Genomic DNA, 26,914 nt, shown 5'->3' on the forward strand with positions numbered 1-26,914 from the left:
TCAGTTTCTCTTACATATTGTGGTATACTGAATCAGACCCTTGGTCCATCAAAGTCAGTATTGTCTACTCAGATGAGATTAAGAGCAGTGGTTTGGAACGGTGGACTCTGATCTGGAGAACCGGGTTTGATTCCCCACTCCTCCACATGAGCAGCGGATGCTAGTCTGGTGAATGGGTTGGTTTCCCCACTCCTCCACATGAAGCCAGCTGGGTGACCTTGGACTAGTCACACTCTCTCAGCCTCACCTACCTCACAGGGTATTTGTTGTGGGGAGGGGAAGGTGATTGTAAGTTGGTTTGATTCTGCCTTAAGTGGTAGAGAAAGTCGGCATGTAAAAACCAACTCTTCTTCTTATACTATAGAGTCTGCCCTAACCTGGATGGCCCAGGTGAGAGGATGTTCAGCAGTTGGTTCCAGTGCAGAGTTATTGTAATAACCTGAGGTTACGAGGACCCTTGCCCTGACCTGGATGGCCCAGGCGAGCCTGATCTCGTGAGAGTTTAGAAACTTAAGCAGGGTCAGTCCTGGTTAGTACTTGGATGGGAGACCACCAAGAAAGTCCAGGGTCTAGGCAAAGGCAGGCAGTGGCAAACCACCTCAGTTCATCTGTTGTCTTGAAAACCCTATGGGGTTGCCATAAATTGGCTGCAACTTGGTGGCACTTTCCACCACCACCCAGAGATGATCACTGACATCCTTGACAAGGTTTGAGAAGGTTGGCCCAATGGTAGAACATCTGCTTGGCATGCAGAAGGTCCCAGGTTCAATCCCCGGCATCTCCAGTTAAAGGGAGCAGGCAAGTAGGTGATGTGAAAGACCTCTGCCTAAGACCCTGGAGAACCACTGCCAGTCTGAGTAGACAATACTGACTTTGATGGACCAAGGGACTGATTCAGTAGAAGGCAGCTTCATGTGAGAATCTGTAGGCCTGCAATGCAAGGCTGTACAGGTCTTGCATGTATTTATTATTTACATTTTTATTCCACCCTACCTCCAAGGAGCGCAGGGCAGCATGCCTCATTCTCCCCTCTGCCATTTCATCCACACAAGAACCCTGTGAGGTAGGTTAGGTAAAAAGAGTGAGAGCCCCAAAGTTACCCAGCAAGCTTCATGAAGAGTGGGGATTTTAACCTGGGTCTTCCAGGTCCTAGTCAGACACTCTAACACAAGGGTGTCAAAGATAAGGCCCGCGGACCAGATCTAGCCCTTAGAGTACTGTTATCCAGCCTGCAAGCCAAGCCAGCACCCCCCGCACACTACCCCCAATTCTGGGTAGTGCTTGCTGGCTGGGATCTCCACATGGAAGTCCAAGCCTGCAGGTAGTGGGAATCAGAAGGTGGGTGCTCCAGCGGTTAAGAGCGGGCGTAGTGGTTAAGAGTGGTGGTTTGGAGCGGTGGACTCTAATCTGGAGAACCAGGTTTGATTCCCCCACTCCTCTACATGAGTGGCGGATGCTAATCTGGAGAACCAGGTTGGTTTCCCCACTCCTCCAGATGCAACCTGCTGGGTGGCCTTGGGCTAGTCACAGCTCTCTTAGAGCTCTTAGCCCCATCTACCTCACAGGGTGTCTGTTGTGGGTAAGGTAAAGGTCCCCTGTGCAAGCACTGGGTCACTACTGACCCATGGGGTGATGTCACATCCCCACATTACAGGGTGGTTTGCCATTGCCTTCCCCGGTCATCTACACTTTACCCCCAGCAAGCTTGGTACTCATTTTACCGACCTTGGAAGGATGGAAGGCTGAGTCAAAAAAAGCTAATGCCATCTTGGGGTGCACCAAAAAAGCTAATGCAATATTGGGGAGCATCAACAGAGGCATGACATCCAAATTGTAAGATGTCTTAGTTCTGCTGTACACTGCATTGGTCAGGCTGCTCATGGAGTATTGTGTGCTGTTCTGGATGCCTCACTGCAGAAAGGATGTGGACAGACTTGAGTGGGTGCAGAGGAGAGTGACAAGGACGATCAGGGGCCTGGAGACCAAGCCCTGTGAGGAAAGGCTGAGAATGTTGGGAATTCACAGCGGGTAGCCGTGTTAGTCTGTTTGCAGTAGTCAAAAAGGGCAAGAGTCCAGTAGCACCTTAAAGACCAACAGAAAATATTTTTGTTGGTCTTTAAGGTGCTACTGGACTCTTGCCCTTTTTGACTAATGTTGGGAATGTTTAGTTTGGAGAAGAGGAGGTTGAGGGGGGACATGATGGCTCTCTTAAGTATTTGAAGGACTGTCACTTAGAGGAGGGCAGGGAGCTGTTCCTGTTGGCAGCAGAGGATAGGACTCGCAACAGTGGGTTTAAATTGTGGACTGAAAGATACCCGCTGGATATTAGGAAAAAATCTTTTACAGTGAGAGTTGTTCGACAGTGGAATCAGCTACCCAGGGAGGTGGTGAGCTCCCCCTCCCTGGCAGTCTTTCAGCAGAGGCTGGACAAGCACTTGTCAGGGATGCTCTAGGGCCTAGAGCATCCCTGACAAGTGCTTGTCCAGCCTGTGGGCTGACCCTGCGTTGAGAAGGGGGTTGGGCCAGATGGCCTGGATGGCCCCTCCGACTGTAACGATTCTATGAGGCTACCTGAAACCACCTTCCGTCGGGATCGACCTCCGGTCCCGAGCGGAGCTTTTGACGAATATATTGCCAACGGAGAGCCAAAGCCCCCTTTCCCGCTCCAGCAGAAAACGGGAAAAAAGGTTCTCCGGCATTTGGTGCGAGGGCAAGCGGCGCAAGCGAGAAGGGCAAGCCCGGAGCGGAGCGGGCGCGCAGCCAGGGGCGGCTCCGACCCAGCCCCTCGCCCTGCTCCTTGGCGCAAGACCGGCTGCAGTGGCCGCTGCGGGGACCACGCGGCTCGGCGAGGCGGCCGGGCGGGAGGCGGGCCAAGAGGCGGTCCCGGGCGAGGGAGCGACCCGCCCCCGCGCGCCAGCCACGCCGAGCCGGGAGGCAGCTCCCCCCGCCCGCCCCTCCCCGCCAGTCCAGTGCCCAGCGATGGCCGGGGACAGCGAGCAGAGCCTGCCGGGCCCCGGGCCCCCCAGCGGCGGCGACCAGCCCTTCCTCATCGGGGTCAGCGGCGGCACGGCCAGCGGCAAGGTGAGCCGGCGCGCGGCGGGGAGGCGAGGCGAGGCTCCGGGCGAGAACGCGCGGTCGCTTGAGCCGCCTTTCTTCCCTGTTCCAGCCAGGATCGAACGCACGGACGTTCGAAGAACGTTCAGCCAGGATCGAACGCACGAACGTTCGAAGAACGTTCAGCCAGGATCGAACGCACGAACGTTCTTTCCTGTTCCAGCCAGGATTCAGCCAGGATCGAACGCACGAACGTTCTTCGAACGTTCGTGCGTTCGATCCTGGCTGAATCCTGGCTGGAACAGGAAAGAACGTTCGTGCGTTCGAAGAACGTTCGTGCGTTCGATCCTGGCTGAATCCTGGTCCGCGCGTTCGATCCTGGCTGAACCCTGGCTGGAACAGGGAAGAAAGGAGGCTCAAGCGACCGCGCGTTCTCGCCCTCCCTTTGTGGCCGACCCAAGCAGCTGGCGAAGGCCGCCGGGCTCCCTCCCCTCCCCTTCCCGGCGCGGCCGGCAGCCGGAGAGGCGAGGCGCGCTCGGCTCCCTGCCCTCCTCGCCCGGCGTGCCAGGAGGGAGCCGCCGGGCCGAAGGCGGCCTTGCCCTGCCCTGCAGGGGGGGAGAGACGGCGAGGCCACATGGCAGCCTCTCTGGGCGGCCCGAGCTGGCTGGAGGGGCCCCCCGCGGGGACAGGGAGGGGAGCCCGGCCGGCTGCCCGTGGGCAAAGGCGGCCGCGTGCTCGGCCCGGGGAGGATCCCCGCGGCCGGCTTCCGGGCGAGAGAGCCGCCGCGTGCGTGGCGCGCAACCGAGCGAGCGCGAGGACGGGCCGGTCACGCCCGGGAGGCTCCGCCTGGGATTTGCAGCTTCCCCGCCCGAAGTCTCCAGACTCTGCAGGGGGGGGGGCTGATTGTGGAGTTCTGAGCATGCGGATGGGAAAAACGTGCGTCTAGACAGCGGCAAAACCTCCCAGGCAGAAATGGCCAATGGCTTTTAAAAAGAGAATGCTTTTATTCTGCTCCCCTAGAGAAACAGCTGCGTCGGGAGGGGGTGTGCATGCCGATCCCCCCCCCCGTGGACCCAGAACAGCCCCCCTCAACGTGGCCGCCTTTGGGTTGGGTGGGCGCAGCTTCCGCTGCAGCTGTTTCAATTCTCATTTAAAAGAAATGCACCCTCCCAAATTTGGAGTTTAGTTATTGAACACGTGAAGCTGCCTTATACTGAATCAAAGTCAGTTCCCCACTCCTCCGCGTGAGTGGTTGATGCTAATCTGGTGAACTGGATTTGTTTCCCCACTTCTACACACGAAGCCAGCTGGCTAGTCAGCTCTCTCAGCCTCACCTACCTCACAGGGTGTCTGTTGTGGGGAGGGGAAGGGAAGGTGATTGTAAGCCGGTTTGATTCTTCCTTAAGTGGTACAGAAAGTGAGCGTATAAAAACCAACTCCTCCTCCAAGTTACAGCTGATTTATGGCAAAAAAAAACCCACCCCCAGTAGAGAATACTCTTAAGAGTATTCTCAGGCTGTCCTTTTGATGATTCAGTGCCTGCTTCTCTCACTTTTTGGGGTGGGCATCAAGTCACAGCTGCCTTATAGTGACCCCGTACGGTTTTCAAGGCAAGGTGGTGGTTTGCCATGGCCTGCTTCTGCATCAGGGCCCTGGAATTCCTTGGAGGCCTCCCATCCAAATACTAGCCAGGGTCAGGGCTGAGAGAGTGTGACTGGCCCAAGGTCACCCAGCAAGCTTCCATGGCCCGAGTGGGGATTCGAACCTGGTCCTAGTCCGTCACCTTAACCACTACACCATACTGGCTTTCCGTCCACTTCTACACTCTATGCATGATGTGATAAACCTCTGTCCTATCCCTCCCCATGCCATCTTTTTTCTAAACAGAAAAGCCCCAGATCTCAGCCTTCCCTCATAGGAAACGTCCTCCAACCCTTTAGTCATTTTGCTTCTCCTCTTGTGCACTTTTCCTGGCTCTGCAATATCCTTTCTTGAGGTATGGTGACTGGAACTGAAAATGGTGTTCCAAATGAGGCCAGACAATGAGATTACAATATTGGCTGCTTTATTCTCAGACCCTTTTCTCATGATCCCCGGCATGGAGTTTGCCTTTCTCACTGCTATCGGCATTTTCATTGAGCTCCCCACTACAACCCCAAGATCTCTTTCCATTCTGCATCTACACTAGTTCAGAACCCATCCGTGTATATTTAAAGCAGGAAGGTTTGTGCATCACATAGCACTTACCTACATTAATCTTTGTTTGCCACATTACTGCTCACTATGATACGGACCAGGGCTGGGGAAGAAGAGGGGGGATGGCTCTCCTGGGTTGCTTGGAAGTGGGGCGAATCAGGCACATAACATAAGAACATAAGAAAGGCCCTGCTGGATCAGACCAAGGCCCATCAAACCCAGCAGTCTGTTCACACAGTGGCCAAACAGGTCCCTCTAGGAAGCCCACAAACAAGATGACTGCAGCAGCATTATCCTTCCAGTGTTACACAGCACCTAATATAATAGGCATGCTCCTCTGATACTGGAGAGAATAGGTGTGCGTCATGACGAGTATCCATTTTTACTAGTAGCCGTGGATAGCCCTCTCCATGAACATGTCCACTCCCCTCGTAAAGCCTTCCACGTTGGCAGCCGTCACCACATCCTGGGGCAGGGACGATATGGGTTCCAGTCTTTTTCCTTCTAATGCCTAAAGGCATCCCATAGGGGGCCACGCTCAGCCAGGGAAAGTATGGAAGGGAAGGATTACTGGTAGATGCGGCCGCCCTGATCCGTATTTGCTCCCCGGTTGTCCCACAGCGGTGCTCTTTGGGGCCCCAGTAACACATCGGGCAACAGAGCTTCAGCTTAATGTGCAGTTTAATCCTGGGCATCACCCCCCCCCCCAAATATGGCTGGGAGTGTTGTGCCCTCTCTTCCAATTTATAAAGAAATAAAATGCAGGTGGGTGGGGTGGCACATGAAATGGATCGCAAATTTGGCGAAGCATTATCCTAAGAAGCAGTGTGGATAGTACACATTACCACTTAAATGCTGTATTTTTATTTTTTTATTTTTTTAAAAAAAGGTATAGGATATACCTATTAAGGTAATGACAACTGAGTCCTCGCTGGAAAAAAATCTTCAGCCTCATTGCTTGGTGACTAACAATTTCTTTTCCCTGTGCTGGGAAAAGAAATTGCACTCAACTGCTCCGGGTGTCTAGGAGCTGCTCCCAACTAGGGATCCAAGATCTTAGTCATTATCTGTGGTCCCTTTGGCACCTGGAATTCTCTTTTGCTTGGCTTCCTCCTTTTCCAGTTTTGTGACTTCCTTCATCTTTCCTGGCTCTGGTGTCCTTTTCAGTCTTCATTTAGTGCATTTTTAGTTCCACACTTTCTCCACGGAGCTCAGGGAAGCATGTATTGGGCTTCCCTCCTCCGTTTGATCCTCGTGACAATGGCCCTGTGAGGTAGGTTAGGCTGAGAGCGTGTGATTGGCCCATGGACACCCAGCGAGCTTCCAGGAGAGTGGGGATCTGAACTTGGGGTTTCTCAGATCATAGTCTGATGCTCTAACCACTGGGCAACACTGGCTCTCTTAAGTAACTGCTTCCTTTTTTCCTTTATCTATTGGGATACTCACCTTCCCTCGCAATCCTTCTTCTTTTCCTCTTTCTATTCCAACTTCCCCTTTTTATCCTCCACATTTTTGTGCCCCTTATGAAATGCAGAGGATCCCCTTGGATAGTTCTTTTACAGTAGTTGGCAATGAATTATTTCCTGGTGGGTTGTTTTTGCCATCCTACTTGGACCTGGGTGTGTATGTGAGAAAGCATATGGAGACTTTCATGAATAACAAAGCATCTTGGGAATTTTGATCTCGAAACACAACGCTGGGAAATAGTTAATCGGCTGTACAATAATCTAGTTCACCCCAGCTTGAAATCCTTTTTAAAAGAACCAGAAAAGCTGGATAGGGTGGCTTGGATGTTTGAAAATACATCGTAATTCTGGATGGTGCGAACTAGAATCATAGAGTTGGAAGGGACCACCGGGATCATCTAGTCCAACCCCCTGCACATGCAGGAAATTCACAACTACCTCCCCTCACACCCCCAGTGACCCCTACTCCATGCCCAGAAATGACCAAGAACTACATTGCAGGGATAGTGTCAGCTAATTTCAGCTTCACAAGCCCCACTCAATATAAGATCATATAACTGGACTATATTGCAGGGCTGTTGTAAACTACTCTCTGCCTGCTACGGTGCTGCCTAACCTCCACTATAGGGATAACAGCTATGGGTTATATTCACTTTTGCATTCAAAATGAAATATTTTGAAATAAGGATTGAATTTGAGCATGCATTCCTGTATTCTTTGCTTCTGCCTTTTGGTGGGGTCGGGGTGGGGGAGAGAAAATATGCCCAGTCACCGTTATTCTAAAAATCCTGATTTTTCCCATTCTTTCCTATGGGTACAACTTCCTATGGGTGTCTGTCTCCAGATGGAATTGTTAGGCTAGGGTTTTGTTTTTTAAAAAAATGTTTTTAAGTCAGCGGTGCTTGTTTCTTCTGTCTGCATTGGGATTTGTAGGGCTGCTTGCCAGGCTTAATATCCGGGTGTGGGAAAAGAATTCTGGTGCATGTGCAGAGATTCTTTCCCTTGCAGTTGGAAGTTTGGAACACGGCAGCCCACCTCACAAAACATCTGGAATTCAGGGTGGCACGTGGTGGTGGGCTCCAGCCTCTTTATCTGCCACTGGAGCGATTACATACCAGGTGTCCGCTTTAGAACAAGTGCAGTCATAATGGAGAGGGTGTCTTTGAATATATGTGTGAGTTCTGCAGTCCACTCCCGCATCTTTGGGGTTGGGAATGGTGAACTGCGAGGTCAGCTTTCAAGCCGGTTGGGCACGCAGCAGTGGGGTTTTCTGGTAGGTAGACCGCCGGTCTGGTAGGCAGTAAAGAAACCCGGGCACTGCCCACACCTCAGCCAGGTTCCTTATGGGGCTGAGTGACTCCGTCTTCCTGCCAGACAAACGCCTGACCCCTCCTTGTTCACAGAGCCCAGGAAAGGCTAGGCTGCACTGCAGTGGGGCCTGGAAAACTGCCACTGGGGTTGTGGGGGTTGAAAAACTGCATACAGAAAGGGCTTGCTGTTCTACCTGGGCTGTGGCTCAGCGGCAGAGCATTTGCTTTGCGTGCAGAAAGTTCCAGGTTCAATCCCCGACATCTCCAGCTTCAAGGATCAGATCGTAGGTGACAAGAGAGACCCGAGTCCCTGGAGAGCCATTGCCAGTCATTATAGACCAAGGGTGGGGAACGTCAGGCCCGGGGGCCGTATAAGGCCCGCGAAATCATTTGTTCTGGCCCTTCATGGGTCCTGGCAGATCTCTAGCTCAGAAGGATGCTGCTCTGCCTGAATCTCTTGGGCCCAGCTGGGGACAGCAGAGCTCAAAAGCGAGTCGCTCTATGTGGCAGACACTTGGAGCCGTCTCTGGTCATGCCTCTTGGCTAAATGTTTGACCAAATATAGCAGGCTAATTTTTAAGTTGATAATTTTGTATGGCCCGCGAATGATGTTATAAATATCCAAATGGCCCTTGGCAGAAAAAAGGTTCCTCACCCCTGTTATAGACAATGCCCATCTTGATAGACCAATGGTCTGATTCAGCGTAAGGCAGCTTTGTCTGTGCAGGTGGTGGGAGAAGGAGCTCCGAAACTGGCTTGATCTCTCTTTTTCTGTCCCAGTAATTGCAGAGCAAGAGCCCTGTGGTGCAGAGTGGTAAGCTGCAGTACTGCAGTCCAAACTCTGCTCACGACCTGAGTTCGATCCCTATGGAAGTCGGTTTCAGGTAGCCGGCTTGAGGTTGACTCAGCCTTCCATCCTTCCAAGGTCGGTAAAATGAGTACCCAGCATGCTGGGGGGAAAGGGAAGATTGACTGGGGAAGGCACTGGCAAACCACCCCGTAAACAAAGTCTGCCTAGTAAACGTTGGGATGTGACGTCACCCCATGGGTCAGGAATGACCCGGTGCTTGCACAGGGGGCCTTTACCTTTTTTAATTGCAGAGCTGAGAAAAGTCTGGTTTGCTTCCAAGATGTCCTGTCTCTGCCTGGGATCTTGTGTTCCTGAGACCGTGCTTACAAGGGCTAGGTTTATATTCATTCTCAAAAGATTGCTAGGAATGCTTGTGGGTCACCTTTGTCTTATCTGAGCAGGTATTTGCTCTTGAGCCCTCCTGCGTCTTGCAGGGCAGTGGATTATAGGCCTATGTGCTCTGCAAAAAGTCTTGTCCTGTGAGAATGTTTCTGGGCATGCAGGCGAATGCAACCCAGATCTGTCTCTGAGCGCAGATACCGTACGTCATCATCTCTTTAATTTTCTGGAAATAACTGTAGAGCTGTGTCATCAATTGGTTTCCCAAGTTATTATATTTCTGTCACTCCTTAGCAGGTGTCGCGGTAATTTCTACAATATATAGTGCTGAAAAGACTCAATAGGCATTTTTATATGGTTTGAATTCATATCTGTAGGGTGGGCTCATTCTATAGAGAGGGATCAGTCGATTTAAGGCAGCTTAAATAAGGGGCTGTGGCTCAGTGGTATGCAGTCAGAGCATGAGGAGAAGAAGAAGAGTTGGTTTTTATACACAGACTTTCTCTACCACTGAAGGAAGAATCAAACCATCTTAAAATCACCTTCCCTTCCCCTCCCCACAACAGACACCCTGTAGGTAGGGCTGAGAGAGTTCAGAGAGAACTGTGACTAGCCCAAGGTCACCCAGCTGGCTTCATGTGTAGGAGTGGGGAAACAAATCCAGTTCACCAGATCAGAGTCTACAGAGGGGCTGTGGCTCAGTGGAAGAGCCTCTGCTTTGCATGCAGAAGGTCCCAGGTTCGATCCCTGACATCTCCAGTTAAAAGGACCAGGTGGTGGGTGATATGAAGGACCTCTGCCTGAGACCTTGGAGAGCCGCTACCAGTCTGAGTAGACAATACTGATTTTGATGGACCAAGGGTCTGATTCGGTATAAGGCATCTCATGTGTGCATGAGATCATATGCATGTTCTCCCCCACCACCACCAAGTGCTCCAGTTTGGCCACTGAAGTGAAGAAAAACTTCCATGGAAGCACCCTATTTGGTCTTTTGCGGTCATCTTTGGCCTCCATCTTTAATGTGGGAATAATAGTAAGGATCTACTTTACAGGGTTGTTGTAAAGTGTACCGGATCATTTTGTATGAAGGCTACATGGCTCAGTTGTAGAACCTCTACTTTGCATGCTGAAGGCCCCAAGTCCAATCCTGGCCATCTCCAGTTTAAAGGATCAGATAGCAGGTGATGTGAAAGACCTCTGCCAAAGAGTTAGTTTCAGAGTATACAGGGCTTACCTTGCTAAAAGCTGACTCAGGACACGGAAGCGCCATGAGCTCAATTATTTATTCATAGCTGCATTTAGTAATGACCGGCTGCTTCTAGTTTAAACGCCAGGTCAAGAAAGCCGCCCCTATACCGTTTGTTTTCCAAGGAGGAAAGGAAAGCAAAAAAAATCAATTTCACTGCAATAACTCAGCAGCCCAGAAAGAAGAAGAGTTGCTTTTCTCTAGCTGAAGGAGTCTCAACAGCTTACAATCTCCTTCCCTTCCTCTCCCACAACGGACCCTTGTGAGGTCGGTGGGGCTGAGAGAATTCTGAGAGAACTGTGACTGGCCCAAGGTCACCCAGCTGGCTTCATGTGGAGGAAGGGGGAATCGAACCTGGTTCTCCACATTAGAGACCGCCGCTATTAACCACTCCACCACATGGGAAATAGCCTTCAACTTAAATTAATCAGAGAGTGAACTTTCTTGGCATGGAATCACCACTGACTCCTGGTGGTGGCAGATAGGTGAACTGACTTGGCAGTGAGCAAGCTGGACGGAGTTGCCTCGTCTTTCCATCAATTCCGTTTAGGATCGCACCCTGACGCTCCAGCCCTTATAACGCATTCTTGGGCCACTGCTGGCTGCTGCTTGTTTAAACACCAGGTCAGGAAAGCAGCCCCACCCGCCCCTGTACCTTTTGTTTTCCAAGGAAGAAAGGAAAGCAAGAAAGTGGAAGAAACGCATTAGGTGGAACCACAATATCCACGGGTACCATGCTGAAGGTCACTGGTGGGCACTGGTGCATGTTTCTTCTTTCCTCAAAGCAGTGAGCCAACGCTGGCCTTACTCCATCTCCTCGGAGCCCAGGGAGACTCCTTTGAGTCTACAGGGACTACCCATGTGGAAATAGTTGCCTCCATCACAAGAGAGTGCTTGGTTTGGAACCTCCTCATATTTTGTGATTGGTCCCTGTGACAGCCATTTTGTGTTTGGTTGGGTCCCTCACAATAGCCATTTTTTGAAGAACCCGCCACATGCTGTTAAAATTCCAAAAATGCCCACAGGTTCAACAAAGTTGGAGATTCCTGCTTCGTAGCAACAAATCTCTACCTTCTATACAATCCCAGGAATGTGCAAATTTAGCACATTTGTAAGCCGGGATTAGACACTGGCGCAAATGTATCTCTATTAGAAGAAGAAGAAGAAGAAGAGTTGGTTTTTATATGCCGACTTTCTCTACCACTTAAGGCAGAATCAAACCGGCTTACAATCACCTTCCCTTCCCCTCCCCACAACAGACACCCTGTGAGGTAGGTGGGGCTGAGAGAGCGCGACTGGCCCAAGGTCACCCAGCTGGCTTCGTGTGGAGGAGCGGGGAAACCAATCCAGTTCACCCAATTAGCCTCTGCCACTCATGTGGAGGAGTGGGGGAACCGAACCCGGTTCTCCAGATCAGACTCCACCGCTCCAAACCACCACTCTTCACCACCACACCACGCTGGCTCTCAGAACAGGTTTCTTCGGTACAGAATCTGTTGTTGCGGCACAGAGATAACAAAGCATTTGGTGCTGCGGACAGTCAGATCTATAGATGTCTGCCACTCCTACTTGGAATCCAGCTCTGGATTGTTTTCCAGACATTCCCGATAACGGGAGTGCTAAGGATTCGCGTGAAGCCCTTTTTTTTTCCTATCAGAGAATCTTTGTTTAGCTTTTCTGGGCAACGTTCTGTCTGACTGCCAACATGTTGTGTCTGGGAAGCCGGGTGGAGTTTTGGAGGTGGCCACAGCCCACAAGCCACAGCTTCCTTGCCTTCGGCGGCAGCTGGCCACCTCCGCAGTGGGAAACCGTTGCTTCAGTAGCAACAGCTGCACCGTAGCAACAGCTGCACCATGAAAACAGGGAACAGACCCCTGTTGTCAAAAGGGCGAGCGTCGGGGATTACCGGTATCCTGCCACACTGCTCTAAAGCAATTCCGGCGGGGATTTTGTGCAGTTCGAAAGTGGAAGTCCAATGAAGGAAGAGAGTAAAGAGACAACCATTCTTTTAATAATAAAAAAAAATTCAGCAGAAGTGTTCCAGCCCACTCCCCCTCTCCCAGTATTATAAACCCTTCAAAGGTCTTGGCCTTTTAGAATTCGCCTGAGGAAAACCCCTGAGGAAGTATGGTTGGTCTGAGGCCTGGCAGTCAAGTAATGAAAACTGTCCAGAGGGAATGGGAATCCCGGATACGTATCATCACAAAGGTCAACAGAAAGCCCCGAGACATTGTCTTGAGGTGATGGACGGTGGGCAGAGAAAGGTCTACCCCAGCCAGACAGGCCAAGCTAGCCTTCAGTGACCTATACAGAAATAGAGACTCTTAGGAGAGCCAGTGATGAGGTAACTCTGTCAGGGCTTAGAGTTCCCAGCAAACATGGCCACTGTCATGTCTTCAGAGACCACTGAAGAAGAAGGAGAAGAAGAGCTGGTTTTTATATATGCCGACTTTCTCTACCACTGAAGGCGACTCAAACCGGCTTACAATCACCTTCCCTTCCCCTCCACACAACAGACACCTTGTGAGGTAGGTGGGGCTGAGAGAGCTGTGACTTGCCCAAGGTCACCCAGCTGGCTTCGTGTGTATGAGTGGGGAAACAAATCCAGTTCACCCGATTAGCCTCCGCCGCTCATGTGGAGGAGTGGGGAATCAAACCCGGTTCTCCAGATCAGACTCCACCACTCCAAACCGCTGCTCTTAACCACTACACCACGCTGGCTCTCCAACTGGGGGAGTTCACAGATATTAACACAGACTTATTTCCCTGACTTAATGGGGTGTCCAGATCTTGAGAGATTTGTTGGAGCCAGGCAGAAGCAGCATTTGTGGCATTAGGACACAAAACATTCCATATTCTCCGAGGAGTCCCTGTTTATGAGTCCCTGTTTTCTGCTGCCTGGCCTTAATAAATCACTTTGTCAGTTTTGTCCATCTATTTGGCCTTGGGAATGCCTTATTAAAACGATTTTAGCTGGATTTGATGGTTCAAAGACTCCCTCCCCAGGGTCTGTAGAAATTTTAACAGTGCAGTCTAAGGGCAGAGTTTCTCCAGTCTAAGGCCAAAGATTGCACCGTTGATCACCGAGCAAATGCATCTAGGGCAAATGCACATACATAAGGGGGGCACATGGCACAGATCCTGCCATTTCACACAGTGGTGAAAGGCACTTTGAGCCTACAATATTAATTGTGTTCTGAAAAAATATATATAAAAAGATGTAAAAATATAAAACAATTATCCTGTACATATCAATTGGCTCCAACATCAACCAAAAAGTAGACTGCAACCAAGAAATCAGAAGGAGATTGAGACTGGGAAGGGCAGCCATGAAGGAGCTAGAAAAAATTCTGAAGTGTAAGGATGTGTCACTGGTCACCAAGATTAGATTAATTAATGCCATTGTATTCCCTATTACTATGTATGGGTGTGAAAGCTGGACATTGAAGAAAGCTGATAGGAAGAAAATAGATTCCTTTGAAACGTGGTGGAGAGTGTTACGGATACCCTGGACTGCCAAAAAAACCCAAAACAAATCAGTGGGTTCTAGATCAACTCAAGCCTGAACTGACCCTAGAAGCTAAAATGACTAAACAGAGGCTATCGTATTTTGGTCACATCATGAGATGACAAGAGTCACTGGAAAAGACAGTCATGCTAGGAAAAGTTGAGGGCAGCAGGAAAAGAGGAAGACCCAACAAGAGATGGGCTGACTCAATAAAGGAAGCCACAGCCCTCAGTTTGCAAGATCTGAGCAAGGCTGTCAAAGATAGGACATTTCATTCATAGGGTCGCCATGAGTCGGAAGCGACTTGAAGGCACTTAACACATGCACACACATCAATAATATAAAATATTAAACCAATTAAGACTCCATACTTCCTGCAGGATAACAATTAATATATATAAAACTGGTTGAGGACAGCCAGACATTCTTTGGGCCAGAGATCACTAGTAGATTGGAATCTGTAGAGTGTAGTGCTCTCCGTGTGTGTGTGTGTGTGTGTGTGTATCAGGAGAGGTGGTCTAGTGAATGCTAGAACTCCATAATTTCCCTACATCGAATGAGAACCGTGAGCGCGGATGTCTCCTCCCCTGTATTTCTCTGGCACATGCTAGTCTGTGCTTTGGCTCTTGTTATAGTGAGATGAACACATTCCAAGGTCAACTGAGGAACCGGGGAGGGGCCGTGGCTCAGTGGCAGAGCATCTGCTTGGCATGCAGAAGGCCCCAGATTCAAAAGGGTCAGGTAGCTGATGACGTGAAGGACCCCCATCTGAGACCCTGGAGACACACCGAGGGTCACAAGCAGACAGTCCCGACCTTGAAAGACTGATTTGGTATAAGGGAGCTTCCTGTGACATATGAGGTTTCATGATACCAAGAGTTAGAGCATGAAAAACCAAACTCAGATCCCAATTAGCCACCTTGTGACTGAATCTCAAGTGTTGACATAGTGGGGTGGATCTAGCTGCGTTAAGAAAACTTGTGCCCTTAAATTTTCTTTAGGAGGAGGGTGATGATTTTTGCTAATTCCCCCCTTCCAGTTCAGACACCCACAATGTTGTTCCTGCGATCCCATAGGGTTTTCAAGGCAAGAGACCTTCAGAGGTAGTTTGCCATTGCCTGCCTCTGTGTCACAACCCTGGTATTCCTTGGAGGTCTAGCCATGATCAGGGCTGAGAGAGTATGTGATTGGCCCAAGGTCACCCAGCAAGCTTCCATGGTGTGAGTGGGGATTCATAGAATCATAGAGTTGGAAGGAACCACCAGGGTAATCTAGTCCAACCTCCTGCACAATGCAGGAAATTCACAATTTCCTCCCGCCCCCCACACCCCCAGTGACCCCTACTCCATGCCCAGAAGATGGCCAAGATGCCCTCCCTCTCATCATCTGCCTAAGGTCATAGAATCAGCATTGCTGACAGATGGCCATCTAGCCTCTGCTTAAAATCCTCCAGGGAAAAGAGCTTACCACTTCCCGAGGAAGTCTGTTCCACAGAGGAACCGCTCTAACTGTTAGAAAATTCTTTCTAATGTCTACCTGGGAAATCTTTTGATTTAATTTCAACCCGTTGGTTCTGGTCCGACCCCTTAACGACTCCACCACACCACCCCTCTTAAAAACACTTCAAGGCAGCTTACATCTTCTTAACGGCATGGTTGGATCCACCCTAGTGGCTTTTCCAGATTTGCCAGGCAGTGACTGACACACCCACATGTAAATGTCAACCAAAATATGTATCTTTCTTGAACGATATGTGGCCGTATTGGTAGAACAGATGAGTCCCTTTTGTGTAAGCTTCTCTTGTACATTCTGATTGTCAGGGACAAAACAATTGAACGTTGAGCAAGGCAGAAGATCGGAGAAGCGGCCATGAAGAGCCAGGAAGTGACACCAGGCAGACAGACAGTTGTTGTGCCCAGAAGTCGAGCTCCTTTGGGACTGCTTCTCATAGCAAAAATGTCAATACTGATAGGTGGCTGGGCCGATAGAAGCAGAAGGATAACAAGAGAAGTGAAAACATTTTGTTCCAGGATGTGTGAGACTTGTATGGTCACACGGTTTCCACCTGTCTGAGGGGCATGAGACGTTTCCAGCGTGCAGGATGGGAAGGCAGAGGGGTAGGCCGGGCGAGTGGATAAGTGTGTGTGTGTGTGTGTGTGTGTGCTTTCACACGTTCTGAATAATGCACTTTTAATCCACTTTCAATGCACTTTAACTATCGTTTGCAAGCGGATTTTGCCTTCACACAGTAAAATCCACTTGCAAAGTGCATTGAAAAGGCATTATTCGGCATGTGTGAAAGCGCCCTGGATGTGTGTGTTCTGCTGGGCTCTCTTCTAGAGTCACCAGACCAGCTCTTTCCAAAGGCCGGAATGAGTGGAAGGGGATAGGAGGGAACTGAGCCAGGATTAATGACTAGATCAGAGATGGCCAACAGCATGTGTGTGAGATCTAGAGCCCCTCTATGTTTTTATGTAGTTCCCACCGCAGTCCTGCTAGGTTTGGGTCCAGGAAAAATACAATTAAAAAGTTTGCCCACTAGTACAGGAAAAAAGGGAAACATTTCCAGGCAAGAAACCGAGTCACACTATAATGCAGTATGTATCTTCTGATGTTGATAGGTGGGGGCAAGCGCACCCATAAATGTGGTTTGGTTGGCTGCTTGATTAATGTGGGGCTAGAAGAGGGCTTCTGAAATTCACTAAGCTGTGAAGCCTTGCCAGATGACTTTGCCACAGTGCCACTAAGCGGGAGGGGGAGGGGCCACAAAAAAGCCTGACCCCCCCCCTTTTGCCTTATTGGCTCTCCTTTGCAGTTCAGGTTTCTTTCATTCTCATGGCTGCTCACTCTCCCCTTCCTTTGTGTCTCCCGCAGTCGTCCGTCTGTGCCAAAATCGTTGAGCTGCTCGGGCAGAACAAAGTGGACCATCGACAGAAACAGGTGGTGATTCTGAGCCAGGATAGCTTCTACCGGGTCCTCACCACGGAACAGAAGGCCAAAGCCCTCAAGGGCCAATTCAACTTCGATCACCCAGGTGACGTGCTGCCGTGGCTGGGGGAGGAAGGGAGAAGCAGAGGACCACAGGGACCTAATCCAGGGTTGTCAAACATAAGGCCCTCGGGCCGGATCCGGTCCCTTGAGAGCTCTTATCTGGCCCACAAGTCAGCCGAGGAAGCCACCTCCCCCAACTCTCGATCTGGGCTGGCGAGGCATGGCCCGGCCCAACCAAATGGCATTTATGTCATATCTGGCCCTCATAACAATTGAGTCCGACACCCCGACCTAATCTTTTAGAGTCTGCTAAAGGAGACACTGTCATAGCTCAACGCTCGCCCTACTCAAGATGGAAAGTCTTGTGGTGGTTAGAGGTGAACCTGGCGTGACGCTAGATGAAACGGCCAGCAGATCCGTTGTTTTTATTGTCGTGGAACATTTCATTCTAAACTGAGTTAACTACCCAAACTGATTATGAGTGCCTTTGAGGACAATAGAAAGGGAGAGATGCGGATCTGATCTAGGGAGTGCAGTCCTAGGGTAAGCCTCATTGAAACTAGCAGGATCTGTCCAAGAGCTCCGTGTGGATCACCTAAGACTTGTGCCAAGAAGTGTCAGAGGCAAGGCCTAACACTTCCCCTGGGATCTGTCCGTAGGGAGGTCTGCCCCACATTCCGAGAGCCGCTTTAACCCTTTTGCTTCTCCTCCCTTGTAGATGCCTTTGACAACGAGTTGATCGTCCAGACCCTCAGCAAGATCGTGGAGGGGAAAACAGTCCAGATACCCGTCTATGACTTTGTCTCCCACTCCCGGTAAACCTGCCTTTCTTCTCCCCCGTGCTTGGGATGTTGGGTTCTCTCTGTCCGCCCCTCCTTGGCGGAAGCTGCTGATAGGTCTCCACATTCATGTAAATGCTGCATCTCAGCCCAAATGTGTTTAGAAACAGGCTGTGCTAAAAAAAATTAGAAGAGGAGAGCTGGGAACCATACTGTCAAGCCTGAAATAAAACCCCAAAGTGGAATTGGTTGACTTCCACAAAACTGTAAAAAAAGGACGGGCATTCATCCCATTTGGACCAACCAGCATCACATTTCGTTGGGGGGAGGTAGAGAAGCCTATGTTGCAGACCTTCTGGGCCTGACCCAGACAAGGAGCGAAGTCCTGCTTCTTGGGTTGAAACAAGCCTTTTTCGAGGGAGGGGAAGGGAGACGCCAAGATAAACAATCAGGGAGGCGACGGGCTTTCCTTCCTTGGAGGTTTTGAAGCAGAGGCTAGGTGGCCACATGTCAGCAAGGCTGACTCTGTGAGACCAGGATAATAGCTGGAGATCTCCTGCTATTACAACTAATCTCCAGCCGATTCCCCGCTCCTCCACATGAAGCCTGCTGGATGACCTTGGGCCAGTCACAGTTCTCTCCGAACTGGGGGGGAGAAATGGAGGGGCTGTGGCTCAGGGGCAGATAGCATCTGTTTTGCGTGCAGAAGGCCTCAGGTTCAGTCCCTGGCTTCCCCAGTGTGCCTTGAAGATCTACCACTGCAAGGGACCTGGCTGCAGCCCTAAGCACACTTACTAGGGAGTAAGTCCCATTGGCCTCAGTGGGCCTTTCTTCTGGGTACACCAGTTTAGGATTGCAGTATTAGTAGAAGAAGAGTTGGGTTTTTTTATACTCCGCTTTTCACTACCTTTTAAAGAGTCTCAAAGTGGTTTACAATCGCCTTCCTTTCCCTTCCCCACACCAGACACCTTGTGAGGCAGGTGGGGCTGAGAGAGTTTGGAAAGAACTGTGGCTGGCCCAAGGTCACCCAGCAGGCTGCATGTGGAGGAATGGGGAATCAAACCTGGTTCCCCAGATTAGAGTCTGCCGCTCATGGGGAGGAATGGGGAATCCAACCCAGTTCTCCAGATTAGAGTCTGCCGCTCATGGGGAGGAATGGGGAATCCAACCCAGTTCTCCAGATTAGAGTCTGCCGCTCATGGGGAGGAATGGGGAATCCAACCCAGTTCTCCAGATTAGAGTCTGCCGCTCATGGGGAGGAATGGGGAATCAAATCCAGTTCCCCAGATTAGAGTCTGCCGCTCATGTGGAGGAATGGGGAATCCAACCCAGTTCCCTGGATTAGAGTCTGCCGCTCATGTGGAGGAATGGGGAATCCAACCCAGTTCCCCAGATTAGAGTCCGCTGCTCTTAACCACTACACCACACTGGCTCTCAATGGCTCTCTCGAGTCTCTCCAGCAGGCGCAATGAGTCTCCAGGCTGTGTAACTTGATTACACAATAAAATGGCACACATAGAGAATAGGGTGTGGGGGACTTGGGTTATTTATTTGCCCTCTACCTTGGCTTCTTTCTCATGTACGTCACCAGCAAGGAAGAGGCCGTGACAGTGTACCCTGCAGACGTGGTGCTTTTTGAAGGCATCCTGGCCTTCTACAGCCAGGAGGTCCGGGACCTGTTCCAGATGAAACTCTTTGTGGACACAGATGCAGACACCCGGCTCTCTCGCAGGGGTAAGTTGCGGGATGCGACCTTCCAGCTGCCTGTATCTGCCTGGGGCATATTTATTCTGCCATTCAATCCAAGGAACTAATGGCACTATACACAGTTCTCATTTCCCCATTTCATCCTCACGACAACCCTGCAAGGAAGGCTAGGCTGAGAGAGAGTGACAGGCCCAAGATCACCCAGCAGGCTTCATGTTGGAGTGAGGATTTAGACCCAGGTCTCCCAGTGCTATGCAGACAGGAGTAGGCTCAAAGTTCAGTGGGCGAAATTCCTGCAAATTTAGTATGCGCTATTGTGGTGTAAACTTTCTTTAAATTTTTTTTTAATTTTATTATTATATAAAGGAAGGGTACAAAAGGGGAAAAGGGACATGGGAAAAGAAAAAGAGAAAAAAAGTGTCCAATACACTCCAGCAGTTTTTCCTTCCATTCTTCTATATCTGGAAGAAGTGGTTGCTTCCATTTCCTCGCTAAAGCTGTTCTAGTGGCGGTTACAGCATATTTGTGGTGTAACCTTTCCCATCTTGCACCACCAGGGTAAGTTAAGACCCTTTCTTCAAAGAAAGTTGGGAAACAACTTGTGCTTTTAACAGACTACTTTATTTAATTTCAGAAACGAAGGTAGGGTTGTTAAATGCCTGGAGGGAAAAAAATGCCCCGCCCCTTTAATAGAGGCTTCAAGGGATGTTATTTGTCAGGTGATGTTCTTCACCTCCATACCATGAAATGCTTCAGCTGCCCATTGCCACACAGTTAAGCTTCTGTTAAAGGGGCAGGGCATTTATCTCCAAGCCTGTTGGCAACCTTAGTTTTAGTGGAATAAATTGTAAGCTGCCTTGAGCCACAAAAGGGAAAGGCTGGATAGGCCCATAAAATAAATGAAGTTGGAGTCTTTGTCGGGATAAATAAATCTCGTGTCCCCCTTGGGCATCTCCTTTTCCCTTTCACTACCAATTCTTCATGCCTCCACAACTTGTTAACAACCTTTTATAATTCAAGAGTCCAAGTACGCCTATATAAGAATGCTCATTTGCATTATTGAAAACATACCACTGAACATTACTAGTAAGTGACATGTTGATTTATAGTCCTTAACATTTCCACAGCTCCACACACTGTGGTTGTGAATCTTCTATTAGGAAGTGGCACACAGATCTCACAATAAGCAATACAAACAGGAGCACCTTGTGTGATCATTCTAGCGCACTGAAGTAAATCTGTGCATGGTTTGCACTCGGATTACTGGCAACAGTTCACCTCTATCATCTCTCTTTTTGCAAAACATCTAAAAAGCCCTTTGGTAGTGGAAAGCGCAGTCAAGCCACAGCTAACTTATGGTGAACCCATAGGGTTTTCAAGGCAAGAGATGTTCGGAGGTGGTTTGCCATTGCTTGCCTCCCCATGGGCTGAGAGAGTTGGGAGAGAACTGTGACTGGCCCAAGGTCATCCATCAGGCTTCATGTGGAGGAGTGGGGAATCGAACCTGGTTCTCCAGATTAGAGCCTGCTGCTCTTAACCACCACATCACGCTGGCTCTAAGAAGCAATTTTCCTCCAGCTGAGATTGGCCAGGGATCCTGGAGGTTTTTTTTTTTTAACATCTTCTGGGCATGGAATAGGAGTTACTGGGGTTGTGGGGGGGGGGTAGTTGTGAATTCCCAGCGTGGTGCAGGGAGTTGGACTAGATAAACCTGGTGGTCCCGTCCAACCCTATGATTCAAATACCCACTCTGTCACGAAGCTCATTGGATGACTCTGAGCCAGTCAGTCTCTCAGCCTAACCTTACTTCACAGGGTTATGGTGAGGATAAAGCCAGTGAGGGGAGACTGTCATCCTGAGCTCTGTGGAGGAAGGCTTGGATAAAATATAAGTAGGTAGAGTCTGGCTCTTTTCCAACAAGACAAAAAACAACCAACATCCATGTTGCTCACTTCGCCACCTTCTGGAGCGGTGTGGTACTGCCGCTGTCGTTGCTTCCCTGCTCATGGTTCTTTCCCACCTTGCAGTTCTCCGGGACATCAGTGAGCGGGGCAGGAACCTCGAGCAGATCTTAACTCAGTATATTTCCTTCGTCAAGCCAGCCTTTGAAGAATTCTGCTTGCCCGTGAGTACATACATACATAAACCTTTACTGGCATAATAACAGCATTTTAACATGCCATAATACAAACACCAAAGGAAAATCATATTCTATCACGGGCTATCCATCTGCTTCAATAAAATTGCTGAATGTCTTCTTCTCATATAACAGGCAGATAATGCCATCCAAACCCTTTAATGTCAAATACACTGGTACATATCTATAGTCACAGTTCTTATCCTATACCACTATTCTCTCTCTCTTTATCTTCATAACAAAAGCAAGATACTCAGCAACATGCTCAGTAACTTCCGGGATTCTATCCATCAACAAAAACCTAGTACTCATGTCTGCTGAGTTTTTCTGGACCTGTAGATGAGGACCAATCAGTTGCAAGGGCTGTTGGGCAAAGAGTGGGCAGCGGTGCCCGTGAGTAAAGGGAAGGCGAGCTTGGCGCACCCCTATCTGTCCCGGCTTGCAAGTTTGTGGGCTGCGCAGGCCGGCAGGCACAGAAGGGGGGGGACACTTGGTCTGTATTCTTTGGTACTAGCTAGGGAGGGTGTGAGGCTACAGGGTGGGTAAAAGCTAGGGTGAAGAGCTGTTTGAGAAGATGTCGCAGATTCAAGCTGTGCTGGATTGGGATAGAATGAAAACAAGTCTGCCCCAGGATATATAATTTTAGCATTAGCTGAGCAAATGATCCTCAGTTGCCTTGAGTGTGAATTATTTTTAAAAATCAAATTCGGGCAGTATCCCTGGCCCAGGATGTGGTGATGGCTGCCAGCTTGGAAGGCTTGAATAGGGGAGTGGACATGTTCATGGAGGAGAGGGCTATCCATGGCTACTAGTCAAAGTGGATACCAGTCATGCTGCATACCTATTCTCTCCAGGATCAGAGGAGCGTGCCAATTATATCAGGTGCTGTGGAACACAGGCAGGATGGTGCTGCTGCAGTTGCTTGTTTGTGGGCTTCCTAGAGGCCCCTGGTTGGCCACTGTGTGAACAGACTGCTGGACCTTGGTCTGATCCATCATGGCCTTTCTTATGTTCTTACTGTTTACGGGAGGTGTAGTTTTTGCCGCCTCTTTTTCTGATTCGTGGAGAGATGAGTCCTGGGGTCACAGGATGAGCATTAAAGGAACATACATGTAGGTTGTGGGAGGCTGGAATGAGGGGAAAGGAGTTAAAATCCTTCTTCCTTTATCCCTCCTCACTCCGGCCTGCCAGACCTCCCAGCTGCTCCTCTGTGCGGATCCTGCCACCCCGGGAGTGATCTTTCCGAGGGTCAGAAAGAGCTGCAGCAATTTAGAGGAACGGGGAGCAGGAAAACTCCATGCCTGCACGTGGGTGGTCGGGTAGGGACATTGCCCTCTGTGCCAGAGTAAGTGCAAACAGCTATTTGAAGAAATTGCGCTTTGCATAAACTTCTTTTGGTTGAGCCTGAAAACGGGAGACCTTATTGAAAACATCCTCTGGGCCATTGATAGCAGTTGCAATTTTCCTGCCTCCCTTAGAACCGGTGGCAAAACTTGGTAGAAATGCTACCCCTTTCGGAATCGGGCGAGGGGGGTAATTTCTGCAGAGTCCTTATAAGGGCTCCTGGCATCAGTTACAAGTGGCTGCTGAGGGTAGAAGAAAGCAGTTCTTCAGACTGGCATTCAAGGACTGGCACCAGTCCTGCCAGGGGGGCAAAAGAAAAGGGCGTTTCCAATAGCCATCGCACTAATAGCGCTCTTATGAAGAACAATTCTTAAGTCAGTTGAGAGGGTAAACTCATGACCACCCATACAGTGATCTCTAACACGGACCTCTTTTGTTCTTGCAGACTAAGAAGTATGCTGATGTCATTATTCCCCGGGGGGTGGACAATCTTGGTGAGTAACAGGGAAGATGCATGAGGAATTGGCTGGCCTAGATGGATTTGCTGCCTGACCTGGATGGCCCAGGCTAGCCTGTTCTTGGAAGCTAAGCAGGGTCGGCCTTGGTTAGTACTTGGATGGGAGACCCCCAAGGAAGTCCAGGGTTGCTATGCAGAGGCAGGTAATGGCAAACCTTGGATAGGAGACGACCAAGGAAATCCAGGGTTGCTACGAAGGGGCAGGCTATGGCAAACCACCTCTGTTCGGCTCTTGCCTTGAAACCCCTACGGGATTGCTATAAGGTGGCTGCGACTTGACTGCACTTTCAGCCTCTACATGAACTTGCATTCTGAGCAAGGGATATCCCTGACTCCTTTACAGAGGATAGTTGAGCAGGAATGCTGTGGTACTTGGGACACTTCAAGAAAGGTTGACTCCAAGTGCCTGATGTTCTAGAATTGGTTCAGCGACTTCTTACAGTTCAAGAGCCAAATGATATCAAAACACAGAGCAAAAGATTATCAGAGCCGGTGTGACAGAGCCCATTTTCATAACTGAATTCATTCTGCTTAACACCGCTAATAACTGACATGTTGCTTAATAATCCCCTAAAGTTTCCACAGCCCAACACTGGTGGTTGCAATTCCTCTGTTAAGAAGTGGCACACACAGGGTCTTGCAATAAGTCATAAATACACCCAGGGTTTCCTTGCTGCACAATTGTTTTACTGCCTTGACATTACTCTGTGCATGCTTTGCACTTGAGTTACTGGCCACTGTTCACCTTTATCGTTTCCGTTTCTGCAAAACACCTAAAAAATTGTTTAGTTCCATATAATTATTTCCCTGTGGTTCCCTTCACGTACTGGGAATTCTAGCATCCCACCTAAAGGTAAAGGTCCCCTGTGCAATCACCGGGTCATTCCTGGCCCATGGAGTGACGTCACATCTCGACATTTACTAGGCAGACTTTGTTTACGGGGTGGTTTGCCAGTGCCTTCCCCAGGCATCTTCCCTTTACCCCCAGCAAGCTGGGTACTAATTTTACCGACCTCGGAAGGATGGAAGGCTGAGTCAACCTTGAGCCGGCTACCTGAAACCAACTTCCATTGGGATCGAACTCAGGTCGTGAGCAGAGCTTGGACTGCAGTACTGCAGCTTACCACTCTGCGCCACGGAGCTCTTCCAGCATCCCACCTACCCCTCCAATATATCTTAACTTAAAATTTGCATTCGATTTTTTAAATACTCAGTTTTGTTCTAAATCATAGGTTGCAGACCCCTGGTCTGGATGTTAATAAAATCATATAAAAACCAATGATTTTCTTAAAGTCTCAAGAGACTTGAGCGGTCTTAAGGACTGGAAGACCCAACAGGATGAATGGGGGGGGGGGGAATCTAGGAAACGGTTACAACTCTTTTTTCTTCTACAACTAAACAGGTCATGACATGGGAGATCCATTAGGATATTCCAGTTTTTTTAAAAAAAGGCTAAAAGTAGGTTATAATGGGGGGGTGTAAGTGCTATCAAGTCGCTTCTGCCTTATGGTGACTCTATGAATCAATGAACTCCAAATCATCCTATCGTTCACAGTTTTGTTCAAGTCTTGCAAACTGAGAGCTGTGGCTTCCTTGATTGAATCAGCCAATCTCTTGTTGGGTCTTCTTCTTTTTCTGCTGCCTTCAACTTTTCCTAGCATTATTGTCTTTTCCAGTGATGTCTTCTCATAATGGGATCAAAGTACAATAGCCTCAGTTTAGTCATTTTAGGATCTAGGGAGAGTTCAGGCTTGATTTGATCTGGAACCCAATTATTTGTTATTTTGGCAGTCCACAGAATCCGTAACACTCTCCTCCAACACCACATTACAAACAAATCAACTTTCTTCCTGTCAGTTTTCTTCATTGTCCAACTTTCTAAAGTGGAGTAGAGTTTTTCAAACTAGGGACGTGATGTTGAGGATCAGACTGGATATGTAATGTTGAGGGCAGGGGACGTGATGTTGAGGATCAGACTGGATATGTAATGTTGAGGGCAGGGGATGTAATGTTGAGAATCATGCTGGGGGTGTAATGTGGGATGTTAACCCCTTACGCCTCCAGATGTTCTTCCCAATGCAAATAATTCCCCTCCCATGAACCTGTTTGCTGGGTCTAAGGGTCTTCCATAGTTTCGCCCTTAGACATCAAGAGGCAGAGAATGGCTGAGCTATCTGTTGTATGTCAGAGATGATGTACTTGAAGGGGAACGTATGTGCAATTCAAAGTATTTAGGAGGCACGCTGTGCCTGGGATGGCATTTGGATTCTGTGCATACCATCCTAACCTCCCGCCTTCTGTTCCTCCCCCCAGTGGCCATTAACCTGATTGTACAGCACATCCAAGACATTCTGAATGGAGGCCTGGGCAAACGCCAGCTCAACGGGCACGTGAACGGCTACACCCCTCCCCGCCAGCGACAGCTCTCGGAGTCGAGCAGCCGGCCGCACTGATGTCAGGCCTGCCGGGAGGCTGCGCAAAGCTCTCCTCCTTAGGAACTGCATCTTCTTGGCTCCAGCCGTGCACTTAAGACCCCCTTGCAGGGCTGGACGGCGTCAATTGGTGGGGTCTTTACCCAGGGCCGGAGCTTTCGATGGCTCTGCCGCAAGCGCCACGAAGGATTCAGTCCCTTTGGAAGGAATACAGATGATTTCTAGGTTTTTTTGCGGCAGTGATGACAGCATCACGCTCCGTGGCGAAGCCGTGCTGTTGTCGAGGGTCTTGGGGTACAGAGGTAAAAGACGAGGGAGGGAGATGACTGAACCGACCCTGGAGGTCTCAAGGGCTGGGTCATTAGCTTCAAATGAACATAGCGGCTGGGGAAGTGGGGGATGGGGTTGGGCAGCAGAGCAGCCTTTCGCTTCCAGTTGTCAGAAATGGTTTTGGAGAAGGATTGTTTGTGGGGTGGGGTGAGCACCCGGTGCAACTTACTCAAATCTCAGCTTTGGGGCTTGAAAGAACCCTGCTTTCTCTCCCTCCCCTACACACACTGCTTCCCCCGCAACATGATTGCCTGAATCTATGCAGCGGCTTTGCCTCCTGTTCACACTAACACTGAGACATTACAGATTTGCTTCTTGGTCTTAAGCTTCCAATGAACGTGGTGCTTTCCTTGTACCTTTCCTTGTACCCCAGGCCTCCAAAAAGGCCCCTGAGCAACCCTCAGGGGCCAGTATTCAGGGGATGCTCTTGGATCAAGGCCGCAATGTCTCATCTTTGTAAAGCCTTCTGTTTAGCTAGAAGATGATTTAGTTTTTATATGCCAACTTTCTCTACCACTTAAGGGAGACTCAAACTGGCTTACAATCACCTTCCCTTCCCCTCCCCACAACAGACACCCTGTGAGGTAGGTGGGGCTGAGAGAGGTTGAAGAGAGCTGTGACTAGCCCAAGGTCACCCAGCTGGCTTCATGTGTAGGAGTGGGGAAACAAATCCAGTTCACCAGATTAGCCTCTGCCGCTCATGTGGAG

General features: G+C 49.6%; 1 protein-coding gene across 1 annotated transcript; it reads left to right on the top strand.

The window, feature by feature from the left end:
• The first annotated feature begins 2,979 nt into the window (after positions 1-2,979).
• UCK2 (uridine-cytidine kinase 2) lies at positions 2,980-25,975 on the top strand. The gene is made up of 7 exons (XM_056845010.1): positions 2,980-3,081; positions 16,844-17,003; positions 17,679-17,775; positions 19,331-19,473; positions 21,474-21,571; positions 23,373-23,421; positions 25,758-25,975. The coding sequence occupies exons 1-7, from the start codon at positions 2,980-2,982 to the stop codon at positions 25,895-25,897; spliced, it is 789 nt and encodes a 262-aa protein (XP_056700988.1). The 3' UTR covers positions 25,898-25,975.
• The last annotated feature ends 939 nt before the right edge of the window (positions 25,976-26,914 follow it).

This window comes from Euleptes europaea, chromosome 2 (genome assembly GCF_029931775.1).
Source record: "Euleptes europaea isolate rEulEur1 chromosome 2, rEulEur1.hap1, whole genome shotgun sequence".
Taxonomy (NCBI): domain Eukaryota; kingdom Metazoa; phylum Chordata; class Lepidosauria; order Squamata; family Sphaerodactylidae; genus Euleptes; species Euleptes europaea.

What these genes read in the sequence shown, in the direction of transcription:
- UCK2 (XM_056845010.1), top strand. Translation starts at nt 2,980, where the DNA reads ATGGCCGGGGACAGCGAGCAGAGCCTGCCGGGCCCCGGGCCCCCCAGC. An exon ending in TTGAAGAATTCTGCTTGCCC is followed by an intron (nt 21,572 to 23,372) that starts GTGAGTACATAC and finishes TTGTTCTTGCAG; the next exon opens with ACTAAGAAGTATGCTGATGT. An exon ending in CCGGGGGGTGGACAATCTTG is followed by an intron (nt 23,422 to 25,757) that starts GTGAGTAACAGG and finishes TCCTCCCCCCAG; the next exon opens with TGGCCATTAACCTGATTGTA.